The sequence below is a fragment of the Lycium ferocissimum genome, unplaced genomic scaffold (assembly GCF_029784015.1).
Source record: "Lycium ferocissimum isolate CSIRO_LF1 unplaced genomic scaffold, AGI_CSIRO_Lferr_CH_V1 ctg10338, whole genome shotgun sequence".
Lineage (NCBI taxonomy): Eukaryota > Viridiplantae > Streptophyta > Magnoliopsida > Solanales > Solanaceae > Lycium > Lycium ferocissimum.
In genome coordinates, this window is record NW_026713272.1 from 1 (window position 1) to 13,988 (window position 13,988).

General features: G+C 34.0%; 1 protein-coding gene across 1 annotated transcript; it reads right to left on the reverse strand.

Moving 5' to 3' along the window:
• Positions 1-111: 111 nt before the first annotated feature.
• Positions 112-462, reverse strand: LOC132041472 (putative germin-like protein 9-2; the record flags this gene model as incomplete). Its single annotated transcript, XM_059432183.1, has 1 exon — positions 112-462. A coding segment is annotated over exon 1 (351 nt), but the record flags the coding sequence as incomplete, so codon positions are not given.
• Between the last annotated feature and the right edge of the window lie 13,526 nt (positions 463-13,988).

Genomic DNA, 13,988 nt, shown 5'->3' on the forward strand with positions numbered 1-13,988 from the left:
TCTTTGATCAAAATTATACTGATAGTGTTGTAGTCCTTTGGGGAAAAGGAAAATGTCCCCTGCTTTTAGTCTCTGGGTATACAAAACGTCCTTTGTATCGACGAAACCAACCTCTAAAACGCCTTCAAGAAGGAGAAAGAGTCCAGTAGCGCGAGAGTGGTAGTGGGGCGGGTTTACAAAACCCGGAGGGAATTGAAGTACAGCTAGGGACACTCCTTGACCATTAAGAGCTGGAAATTCTGCCTTTGTAGCCTTTGTTGTAGTAACTGTATCAATAGATTTTTGAAATATACCACGCATCGCGGTGTATGTGAAGTAATTGGCATCAACAGAGGTTTGATTTTCTGGGGCAATGAAATCTGAAAGGATGTTAGGATCACTTGCTATTGTTGTTCTTGATATGGCAATTGTAAAAATTGAAATTAGGAGCAAGAGGGAAGTTTTAGTGAAATTCCGGGCCATGGTTGATATTTGGGTCAGTTTATTTTAGTGATCAAGAAATGTTTTCTAAGTACACAATTTTTTGATGGTTCGCTTGTTCAATTTATATTGTGGTGTAGCCTGTAGCAGGTAGCACACCCCAAATTTTATATCATTTGGCCGATTGAGATTCCTATGACTAATTCTGTCTTTTCTTTTCAGGACGAAATTAAATATGCAAGTTTTGACAGCTAAAAGAATCATTCAATTGAGTAGTGTTTACCGAGTAAGCTTCTATGATAGAAAACATGGATTTTTTTTTCTGAGTGGCAGCACAAGATGTGAACTCGGAACATCTGTGTCTCCTCTGATATGTCACCGTCTCATCTAAGAATTGAAATAGTTAGAGAGTACATTTTTACTAAATTCTTTATATTATTGTATCTCAACATCTTGGACGTGTAAGCTTACATTTCACAATTAAAAGATTTTAGGGTTTACGTGCACCAAAAAGTAGTACACTCATTAAATCTACATTATATTAAAGGCAAGAAAACCTTAACTCGAAAGTTTAATTAAGAAAATACCCCGTCCCATTTTGAGAAGGAAATTTAAAATGCTACAGATATCTTCCATCTTCTCTGTTAGCGAAACCAGTACACTCCCTATTACTTCTCCTTCACCAATATTTCTATCTTCTTACATTAGTCATCTTCTTCAAACAATTCATGCGAATGTAGTTTATGGTCAGATTTACGGTATTGTCATAGTCCCTTCCATCTCACTGTCAAAGTTCGGCCAAATCGTTCTCCCTCAAATTCGAGTTGTAAGTTCACTTCTATTTAACTACAACATAGTAAAGTTCAAATATGTTCACACTTTCCTCTGCTTTGTTTTCTCACTGATGTATCTATATCATATATCCGTTCCTTATTTAACTGAGATAGGCTCTCTGAAATCTTTCAAAGTTTTAGATTTTTTGGGGTCGAACTGAGTATGAATTTTTGAAATCCCTTACTTTCAATTGTTGCCTTTGTTCTACTCATTTTGCTATTTTCATTTGTTAATCTAACAGCAGTAAGATCTGCAGTATAGCCCAAAACAAGCCAATAATTTTATACTTTGTCCGCGTATTACCCAGGTTTTGTCCCTTATGATGATCTTTCTAAAATTTCTGATTTAAATAAATAGCTAGCATGGTAAGTCCGAATCAAGTAAACCCATTTGTGGGTGTGTTCATTACGAAGAAAAAGCAGGACTTTTGGTTCTTACGTCTTAGCGATGATTTGGCGGGACGACAAATGAATCTTGCATTACGGTTTTCTGATTATTGGAAAGAAACTTTTCATGCTGAAGCAGAGGAAGAACAATCTGACGACAAACAAACTGGACAAAACTATCTCCTACATCATTGAACAACAAGTGAAAGATGACGAATTTCGGACGAATTTTTATATTTGTGAACAAGTTATTGAACATTATTATTCTTTTCTACGAAGAGCTAAAAGAACTAAAGGGTTGAGAAGACGTCATACCTGCCGAGACAGAAAAACATTAGGTAGTTGTCGATGGTCATTTAACCCAAAAAAAAAAAAAAAAAGGACTGTTAAAAAAACAGTTTACAGGTGCCGAAAGGTGTTAGACCACTAGAAGTTGTGCAACATATTACACCGTCCAGTCATGAATGTGTTATTGCCTCGAGTGTTTTAATGTGTTATTGTCGTGGTTGTATTAAGCCAATATATGTATTCTGAATGCTACTCTACCACCTTTTAATTGTTTATGTATTTCTTTGTACTTTCTTCACATTATTAATATAGATATTCTTTTGTTATGAACACAATGTGTTAGAAACTCTTTTAATTAAACTCTTTTGCAACTAACTAAGTCGTCCTCCGATTTTACGCAATGGTTGCCACTTCCAATAATTTTTTTTCCAATGATTTTGTACCGAATAGTATTTACCTCATTAGTTTAGGACTGTCCTTATGATCGCAACAAATCTAATTTTTTCCTTCTAACAGGATATTAACATCGTTCGCTCACAAAATTGGTAATACTCCAATTCTTTCTTATTTCAATGTGTTTACTGCCAGCACAAGTTTTTCCAAATCCTATAAGCTACTGTCTATTTTATATGCCAGTAACATGCTGGGATATATACTATTAACCACGTGTTTGGATATAGTATTTATTATATAACAATTATTTATTCATTGTTTAATAAAGAATTAAATAGATCATGTATTAGTATGTGTGTCCTTTACTTATACAGTAGATGATTTAGTGTATAGAGTTTAGCTTATACACGGAAGATTAAATCGTCGGTTCTTATAAGTATAAAATTTATGTTCACAATCGAAGATGGAAATTGGACAAAGCCATCGGTATGATTGTAGACAAGATTAATATAATGTATCTTCATTATGGGAACGGTGTAGTTCCGTCTTCTTGTCTTAAGACATTTGTATGTATTGAACGGACCAAGTAGAGATAAGTGTTTTTTGTCCGAATATATAAAACAAATTCTCTAGTTCATTAAATGTACTTATACTCTTAATCTTGATATAATTATTATGATCAATGTGATGTTCATTATTTTGATTTATTAAAAGGTACGACTCAATTGCGGGTCTATGTATTCCTGGTAAATTGGATAATGAAAAATTACATTTGTGAAATAATAATTAGTTGATAGAATCCGTGTCTCGACTTTGAGATTGATGATACCTCTTTATGGATGCTTATAAGTCTCGTACGAAAACCTGCCCAGGTGGATTTTGTATCCGTCACATGATGTAAGTTAAGCGAGAAATATAAAGGATTAAATTAGTCGATGAATTAAATTGTCGATAATTTAATTTATTTGATTGGTGTCCGTAATCTTAACATGGGGAGTTAAATAAGTTTTTAATGAAGGATTTCGAAATTAAACGAGAGGAGTGCAATTACGAGTTTTCTAGTGGAATAAATTGTAATTTATTGTGGTAGGATTAATTCATTCATATTCCGAATTAATACCGCGATAGGAAGCTCCCTCGTTATTAAATTCCGTCCCCGCCGTGCCCGAATAATAAAGAATTAAATGGAATATTATTCTTGGTGGAAAATAAAGACCCGACGAGTTTTGGAAAAAGGGTGAAAACCACTAAACCGTAGTTATAAAATAGGGGGTCTTATTCCATAGGAGGCTAAGGGTTTTACAAGTTTCTACTCTCTCCACGGTCCGCCCACACGAATTTCATAAATTACGTATTATTCGGGTTACACGGCGAGAGGCGGGCCCCGAAGGATGACGATCAGCTGGATGGTGTGTGCTCGTGGTTGAAGATTCGATTCTTGGTCGCGGTCACGCTTCAAGAGATAAGTATCAATTTTATGTTTGATTAATATCTTGATTATGTGTTGTACATATTACGTATCACGAGTTCGATCCTGGCTATTTACTTCCGCTGCATATGCCTGTATTCCATCAATTGGCATCAAGAGCCTTCTTGCATCGAAATAGATAACCTAGATGAAATATATATGTACAATTTTATATATGATTCATGAAAAACAAAAACAAAGGGAGGCAAAGGTTTGCCGTCAGGTTTTTCGACGGTGATGCCGTTGCTCTATAAGTGAACTGTTAGTACTTGTTAAATTGTTTTGGCGGCGGCAAGACAAAGTGAGTCAAAGCCCTCTTTGTTAAAACCTTGACTGTAATGTGTGATTTATTTCTGGTAAAACAAAAGAGGTAAAATTGGTAGCTAAATTGACTATAAAGGATGATTTGGCCGATACAAGAGCAATTGTGCTTTTTGTTTTCAATTTGTTGTGTTACAGTTTTAACAATGCCAGCTAATAACATGTATTGCTTAGATTTGTGTTGGGAACACTTGTTTGGTCTCATGTGATTTTGAATTGGATTTTTGTTTCTTAATCACAAAGGGAATTGTTGATAACGTGATTTAGGCAATGTGAATGGATAATTTTAACCTATTAATTCTGAATGGTTCTTCGAAGCTTGCCTTCAATTTATTCAATTTAATATGCTGGTCTCATAATTGCCTGTTGCCTGGTTCACATTGAAGAGAACAATTAGTAACACATAAGCATGCCTTTCTTTCATTTTATTTGTAAGAGGGTTATTTATGGGCATGTCATTCTCTTTTCCCGTCTCACATGAGTATAATATTGTATAAATTAAGGTTTTGTGATTAGTAAATAGTTACCACCTTTTAATTGTTTATGTATTTCTTTGTACTTTCTTCACATTATTAATATAGATATTCTTTTGTTATGAACACAATGTGTTAGAAACTCTTTTAATTAAACTCTTTTGCAACTAACTAAGTCGTCCTCCTATTTTACGCAATGGTTGCCACTTCCAATAATTTTTCTTCCAATGATTTTGTACCGAATAGTATTTACCTCATTAGTTTAGGACTGTCCGTATGTTTGCAACAAATCTAATTTTTTCCTGCTAACAGGAAGTTAACACCGTTCGCTCACAAAATTGGTAATACTCCAATTCTTTCTTATTTCAATGTGTTTACTGCCAGCACAAGTTGCACACGTTTTTCCAAATCCTATAAGCTACTGTCTATTTTATATGCCAGTAACAAACATACCTGGAAGCACAAAATCTATTGTTATTCTATTATTTTTCCTCTGTCCCTCTAACCATCCAGGTTCATCCCAGTGGCGACAGGAACAGAATTATCAAAACAGTGTGTACCTGTTAGCAAGATACCAAAATATTTCACTTGATTGGGTGATGCAAGTAGTAATTTGAAGGGGTTCAGTAATACCATACAAAAATCCAACGCACAAGGGCTTTTTCAGGAATTAGTTGACGTCCTGGCGAAGAGGTGATACCATTTAGACTTTGTATTACATTCTTCAAGTTTTCAACAATTCATGTTACCTTTATTGAGAACATCAGACGTTTTTTAAATCTTCAATTGGTAAAATATGTTTGAAATATTTTGATATTTAGGTAGGTGTTAATCGTTATAACTCTTCGAAGGTGAGGGGTAAGACACGTAACAGCACTCCTGGACTCCACGCGCTTGTGGGACTCAACTGGGTATGTTGTAGTTGTAGTTGCTAATCGTGATTTATTTTTCAGAGGAAGAAAGCCTCCATCCGTTCACTTTCTTCGCACAAGGCAGGTTTGAGGAAAAGAAAGAAAGAAAGAGAACGGGAGAAAAGGAATAAGAAAAGAAAATGTCCCACTAGAAAATGCTATATATATAACGTAACTCGTTTTTAACTTTTATTTCTTCTGTGACGCGCCTATAGGAAGGCAGAACCACTTTCATTGCTATATCATCTCTTAAGGGGTACTAATTTCACTTCAAATAAGAATAGAGGTAAAAAAATGTTTAAAATTAAAATTAATAACTAAATTATGGGCAGCTTTAGGGGTAATTGTATTTATTTATTTGCTCTATTTGAAACAAAAAAATGTGTACGAGAAAACATGCATATCAACCAATCATATACCAAAAAAAGTACAGTAACAAGTTATCTACATCTTGGCATGGAGAAAGAGAAAGGCGAGGAAGATGAACATAGTACAGTAACAAGTTTTCTCAATCTTTTATTTCTTCTGGAATTTGCAATGTGAAGTCGTTTTGTTAAGTTGAATTCAAGAGATATATTTTACATCACAGAGGGGCTATAGCCGGATATATCGCTGTTTCTGGTATGAAAGTTCTTTTAAAAATGAAAAATGCTCTCGAATGTTCAACTGATTAATTATTAATTCCTTACAATATACTTTATTTATTTTTGGTTAACTACATTAAAGACTCTTATACTAGACTCGATTGTGGTTGAACCTCCTATATTTCAAAATCAAGCACTGAAAGCCCCGCTATATTATGAACTTACAGACACTATCATGTTATCATTTTTAAAAAATTTAAAGCTTTTATACAATGAAATTTTTACTCAAATGAAATTTCATCTAACTAAGTATATTTAAGATAATTTTAAAGCGAAAGAATAAATAAAAAACAAAAATTAAAAAGTCTATATAATAAATATTATAATTAAATTGAATTACAAATAACTTACATATTTAAAGTACTTGAAAATCATCACTACTAGTTGGTATATCTTATTAAATAATTTGTGTTAATTCTCCTATTTATGCGTTTCGAAAGATGAATGTATCAAAAACATAGTTATTTTTTTAATCAAAGGCTTAATGAAAGGCATGAATAAATTTTTTGTTAAATTTTTTATCTTCCTTTTAAATTTCATAAAAGTAACTCACGAAAACGTTTTATTTAGATATGGATATACATCATAGGAGGTGTAAGTGTAGGATTTTCATAGTAAAAGGGGTGTAGGTGTTTGATTTTAAAGGGCCTTTCCGTAACTGAGTCATAGTACGGAGGTGTTTAGTGTAGTCAATCTTTTTTTTTTTTTTTTGACAAATAAGCTAGCCGTCATTGACGTTTTCCCAAAATTTTCTTTGATGTGACGATGTTCATGCTAGTTTTTCTGAAAATTAAAATTAATTTTAGATGGATTAAATATGCCATATTGAGTTCTTATTTTTAAATGTTAATATCATTCGTTAGCTCTACTATACTTGTTGATACATTATGAGCAGTATTGTCGTTATACTTTTGAGTCAATTTAGTGCTATTTAACATAGTAAAGGGAAAAAAGCTTGTCTGCAATTCCAATGGAAAAAGCTTATTTGAATAGGGTGTTTACACCTAGCTAATGAATTCAAGCCATACGTCTTGTGCACTTCTTAAACTTAACCATAGTTAAATGCATTTTTGATTTGAGGTTAAGATTTAGTTAGGTGTAAACATCAAAATGCGGGTAAGTATAATGTCATTCTGGTGGATGGAGAGTGTTATTGTTGATTCGGAAACTGAGTAGCTTTTGTTCAAATCTCTATATATATTTAAATATTTACTAAATACTTGATCCTCAGTCTCAGCCGTTCGAAGCTTGAATTACATCCACCCACTTTATGGTTAAAATCAAATACAACGTCTTTGTGTTTAGTCATTATTATACATTAAATTGAGGATTGTAAAAACCAATAAATTTTAAAATCCTCGATCACTCTTCTAAGTAAGTATTTACCAATTCCAACTCTCAAGGCTTGGTGGGGGTGCTTTTGAGGGCGGATGTTCTTAAAATAGTTAAATGTTTTATAGATCTGTCCGTTTATTGCTTGAGATCGACAGTGTATTTGATAACTTATCTTGGTATTGCCAACTGAATTCAAAGCTAGAAATTCTGATGTTTTGCATGCTAATATTAATTTTCTTCTTCTTAAAGCTAGTGCTTATCTATTAAAAAAGAAGAAGAAGAAGGAACCATGAGAGGTTTGAACCATATGTTATCAATCTGTATTAAAAAAATAATCTAAAAAGAGAATTCAAAAAGAGAAACAATCTAATAATGCTGAAAAAGAAAGGAAAATAAATTAAGACTAACGAATTCACGGTGTTTTAAAAATTATTCCCCTCAAGTGACTTAGGTTATGGAATATATCCTCCCAGGATAGAATGAATTAACTCACCGGCGTAAGCGAACCTCAAACACGGTGAACGACGCGAACCACTTTAATTTTGTAAATCACACTAGAATTTTTATTATGCAAGAAAGAAAGAAGAAGACAATCGAATTTTTCGTAAGTAAAATCTGATGGAATGACAAAACATTATAGCCAACAAAGGATAGTATGAACAGGTGTCATTGTACCTTATCAAAAGTCCCATGACTATTCTTTTCCCATTCACACCTATTCAAGAAAATCCTAACAATCCCCCACATGAATGGGGAATGGCTCTATGATCAAGAAATATACGGATAAGTATGTGATTTACAAGTAAAGATTAATTGCATCTGGATAAGTAGGTTTTCCTTTGAACTTTCCGTAGTGAACATATGTCGGATACTCGGTCAATCGGTAGATTTGATATCTTTGAACCGTCGAGCTTGTTGTATACCTAGACAATCACATGTCACAATCAACCCTTTACCGCCTATGGTTCTCACGGTTGTGTTAGCTTCTGACCTATGAACACCCCTGGTTTCATAAGTGTATAGAGAATGGGCTTTTTTCTATCATTCTCTTTGAAGCGACTTACACTTCCTCACATAGGTGATTCTAACTATATTTATCACGTAGATACCTATTTGTCATACTACTTGCCAAACTTAGAAATCATTAAACAACTTAAGTTTTATTAACTCGTTAAAAAGCCTTAATGTTTCAGATCCTTCTTCAACATTGTCTTCATCACGAGAATGGATTGAGTTATTTGACAATGTCAAGACATCATTCATAACTTTGTTTGATCTCTTTGAACCTAGCTCTTGGGATCCCCGATTACGCATAGGTAGAGTTATACGCCATGTTGATGACTTGTCCTAAGCCTTAAATCCATTTCCGCCCGATGATCTGTCAACTACCTCTCAGTTTTTAAGCCTTTTGTAAGCGGATCCAACATTATCTCTTGACTTTACATAGTCAATAGTGATAACTCCACTAGAGAAAGTAGTTGTCTAATCCATATTATGTCTTCGTCGTAAGTGACGAGATTTACCGTTATACTGCTCTCACCCACGCTTCTGATACCTCTTGGCTATTACAATGTGTACATATATGTGCCAATGGTTTGGGCCAAAAAAAATATCCTCCACGAAATTCCGGAGCCATTCAACTTCTTCACCGACCTTGTCTAGACCTATAAACTCATACTACATTATAGAGCGGGCGATACATGTCTATTTGGATGATTTCCAAGACACTGCTCCTCCACTATTGGTGAAAACATATTCATTTGTGGATTTAGATTCAGTTCATCCAGTGATCCAATTTGCATCACTATATCCTTCAACAACCGCAAGATATTTATGGTAATGCAATATAAAATTTTAAGTATGTCAAGACTCAATGCATCTTCAGTTTACATATCTGGACATTAGCTACACTTGAAGTAGCATCATTATAACAATACATGTGGATAGTCGGCAACAGTTGTGGCCACAACTTTTAACAATATATTTTTTCCAACCATTCCACTTCTATTCAATAACGCATTTTACATTCAATATTCCAGATTTCATTGTAACAACTTCTAAGTCCGCTTCTTTAATATGACATATAGTCCAATTGTGACTTCTTGTCACCAAATTCTTTGCAATAGCAAGATTTACATTAATTAGCGTTTAATACTTGAATATTTCAAGTACCATTTTAACATAATGATTGAGACAACGCTAGACTTTAAAGTTGGGTGGATTATAATTCTTGGAATTAAATCGACAACCTCTAAGTCTTTCATATCAAAATTACTAGCAAGCATACTCTTAGTAGGATTTATGTCATTAATGTCTTTACGCGTTATCAACAAATAAACAACCAATGACTAAATGATTTAGAGAGTTCTTAATGTAAACACATTTGTCACACTCATTAAACCTAAAAACCCATTTGCCAACATTGTTTGGTCAAATTTAGCATGACATTGTTTGGGGTGTGCTTGTTTTAATACAGTATAACGACTTCAACAAGTTTGCACACCTTCTTTTTTCTGGGAACCACAAAACCCTCAGGTTGTTCCATGTAAATTGCTTCCACAAATCTCCATTTAAGAAAGTTGTCTTAACATCCGTTTGATGGATTTCAAGACCATATACTGCCGCTAGTACTATTGACACCCAAATGGATGTTATCCTTGTCACCGGCGAGTATGTGTCAAAATAATCAAGACCTCCTTTTTGTCTATAACCTTTAACAATAAGTCTCGCCTTATATTTGTCAATAGTGCCATCCGCTTTCATTTTCCTTTTAAAAATCCATTTCAAACCTAAGGGTTTATTTTCGAGGAAGATCAACCTTCCCACGTATAGGTTGTTCAAGATTGATTGATCTCATATTGACGCTTCTTTGCAAAATGGTGAATACGAAGAAGACATGGCTCCTTTAAATGTTTGAGGCTCACTTTCTAGCAAAAATGTTAGAAAATCTAGTCCAAAGGAAGTAGATGTCCTTTGACGTTTGCTACGCTCTTGGATTTTCCTCATCGTAAACATCTTCCTTGTTTCTTCCCTGTCATTTAGATCCTTCGCTAGACGACTCATTCCCTTTTATACGATATATGGTTTCAAAGAAGTCAGCATTATGTGATTCATTATCGTATTCACATGAATGTTGGGAGTTTTCGATATGTGAACCATAAATCGATATGCTTACTATTTGTGGCATATCATCAAACACAATCAATCAGTTTTAGGTCCTATTTTTACCCATTACGGTTTAGGAACTAGCACTTTTTGCCAAACACCCCCACACTTTGAAGTATTCCAAATTGGGCTTTCTTCCTTTCCATTTTCGTATGGAATATATTGTACATGTTTGCACTATGGGGCACTCGGTGAGTATTCGGCTCGCCGTAAGGATATCATCACATTTTTGGGATAAACCGAACTTATTAACAAGACATTTACCATATATGTTAAATCGTTCCTTCACAATGCAACATCATCATTAGACACGTATGCACTTGATTCTCGTGCAATGAACATCCTTACGATCATAATCTTTCTCTTCTCTTAACCAGAGATCAATACGATAAAGTTTTTATATCTTTAAACCGAATAATTTCTTACACTGTCAGATTTAATAAATCAGTGAAGTTTTTATTTCTTCAAACCGAATAAACGACCAGCAAAGATTTTATATTTTCAAACTGACGAATGGTGCTAAATCGGTAAAGTTTTTATATTCTTTAAACCAGATAGTAACTTGGAGTAGAAAATCACGTAGATTTTAATCTCCAAATAACGGAGTAGAAAACCACAAAAGTATTAGTCTCCAAAAAAAGTACTTTTATTTTCTGAAAAGAGTACTTTTTTTTTTCTTTGTAATAAGAGCACTTTTTAGCTTCCCAACATTCCTGAAAAGACACATAACTATCCATTAAATTAGTATCGCCTCAGTTTATTAAACCGTTTGCAACAGTGGATCGTGACTTGGATCAAAAATCTCATTTTAGACAAGCCAGGCTCTGACATTTTCAAGTTCGCTTTGCCCGTTGAACAATACTTCAAAGGACTCTTTCCCAACATAAAAAGTAGATAATAAATCAAGTGAAACGGTGGTACTACAACACCAAATCACTTTTCTTCCCAATAAATTTGTGGCAAGCAACCCTTGGAACTGGGCACCAATTCTCAGGGATTCTTCTCTATTTTCACGTTTGTCATTTGATCTCTTATTCTTATCAAACCAACATGTGTATATTTTATTGATCCAAAAAAAATAGATACACATTTCATGATCTCAAGAATATTTCAAGTATTATATTAAGTCAAATTCATATCTTACAACCTTGAAATAATTTTTCACATAATTTTATGCATGCTACCATATTACACATCGACTAATCAATTTGATGGTATGCAAATAACATGTATTTTGAGATCGTCAAATGATAAACGTCTACCCTATTTTTTATAGAAAATAAATTTCATAGATCATAAAGGGTAGAAAATTAAAAGACGAGTAGAGTAAAGAAAGCAAAACCCGGATTTATTGCCTCTTTTTCCTTCATGATTCATCGTATCCCAAGTTGACGTATTCTTGCCAATTAGTTGCAGCACTTCAAAATTTAATGCCTTTCCACCTTGAAAGCAACAGACGCGTCTCCAACTATGATTTATCCAGTCTACTATCATGGTTTGAAGAATGTCTGTTCCTCAGTTTTAGCCAATCTTTTCATAATCCCCAAAGGAAACCAAAGTCCTTCCAGTGGCATCACCACTTGCTTTTTTTTTCCTCCTTTCTTTCCTTTTCTTAATCATACAATCACACTTTTAATCAAACTAGAATAAAGGAAATCTGGTAATAATGATGGAAGGCTACATTTCATCTTCCTCTTTAGTTTTGCCACACCTTCATCAACCGACCATCAGTAGCGTAGCGTCGATTCGTTTACCAGTGATTCATGAAGTAGTTTTCGAAAATTGAACATTCTTATCTTCTTCATATCACAATATCTCTTTAACAATCTGATCTCATCCTTTTGGTTTTCTCAATATTCTAACCCACTTCGTGTTCCCAAGCAAGCGTCTCTCAACTTTCACTTTAATTTGTATCTTTCGGAAAAACTTTGCAAGTATCTATTTTCTCAATAATGTATCACAAGAATATGGAAAACAAGAGTTAATCGGCCAACACATGTACTTGTGCGGTTAGATGCCAAAGATTATCTCGCGTCATTTCCGCCAACTTTAACCAGTACCATTCTCTGTCATTTTTTTTTTCCTTTTCTCTTCAACCAGTAAGTCCAAAACCTCCATTATCATTGCATTGATGCCAATATCATCAATTGGAAAAGAAATTTCTGCCCACTACGAAACATTATCGCAGAATCAAAATTTCTATCATCTGGAAATAAATTCTCCTTCTTGTTTTGTCTCCATCAACGCAGAACACAGAAAAATCATAACACTAATAATTTCCTTAAGATTGTTAGTAATCTGTATTAAAAAAATAATCTAAAAAGTTAATCAAAAGAGAGAGGAAACAATTTAACGCTGAATCAAAAGAAAGGAAAATAAATTCGAGCCCACGAATTCACGTTGTTTCCTTAAGGAAATTATCCTCAAGTACCCGAGGTTATAGAATATATCCTCCGGGATAGAATGAATTAACTCAAAGCGGCGTAGCGGTACCTCAAACCCGGTGAACGGCGAACCACTCAAGGTCTGTAAATCACACTAGAATTTTTATTGTGCAAGAAGAAAGAAGAAGACAATCGAATTTTCGTAAGTAAAATCTGATGGAATGACTAAGTATTATAGCCAACAAAGGATAGTATGAACAGGTGTCATTGTGCCTTATCAGAAAAGTCACAACTATTCTATTCCCATTCACACCTATTCAAGAAAATCCTAACACCATAAGAGTGCAACACGTGATGTTTGGGTAGGCGCGTGTCAAGGGTTTAGACTTTTCCACAAACAAAAGTATGGTATTTAAGTGGAGAAGGATAGAGAGGCCGACCCATCGATTGAATTTTGAACTGTGTTCCATTAACCCTTGGGAATTTCTCATTTATTAAAAAAATTAAAAGCAAAAAGGAAAGTCAGGATCTTTCCCATTTGTTTGATTCCTTTTGTTTTCTTTTCATATGGTGTTGAACATTTACTAGCCTATGACTTTGAAATAAGAAAAGGACAATGCTTATTTAGTTAATTGAATTCTTCAATAGAGACCCTTTCAGCCTGGGAAGGGCTAGGGAAGAAGAACTTTTTTGGTTTTATTCTCCTTTTTTCTAGTACAGAGTTCTACTATTAAGTCTCATTTATCAGATCTTTAAGAAATGCCATCAAGACTGCAAAAAGTTTCTCTTTTCCCCCCCTCTTATCTGTTTGCTGAGGAAGTCAAAATATGACCTTGTCAACAACTTGCTGATATATGTATACTGTAAACTTCATATTGAATATTTCTAAGGGACAATACAAAGGAAAACAGAAGGAAAAGAGGGTTAAATTCATGCCACAAAATGGGATGAGATGTGTCACAACAC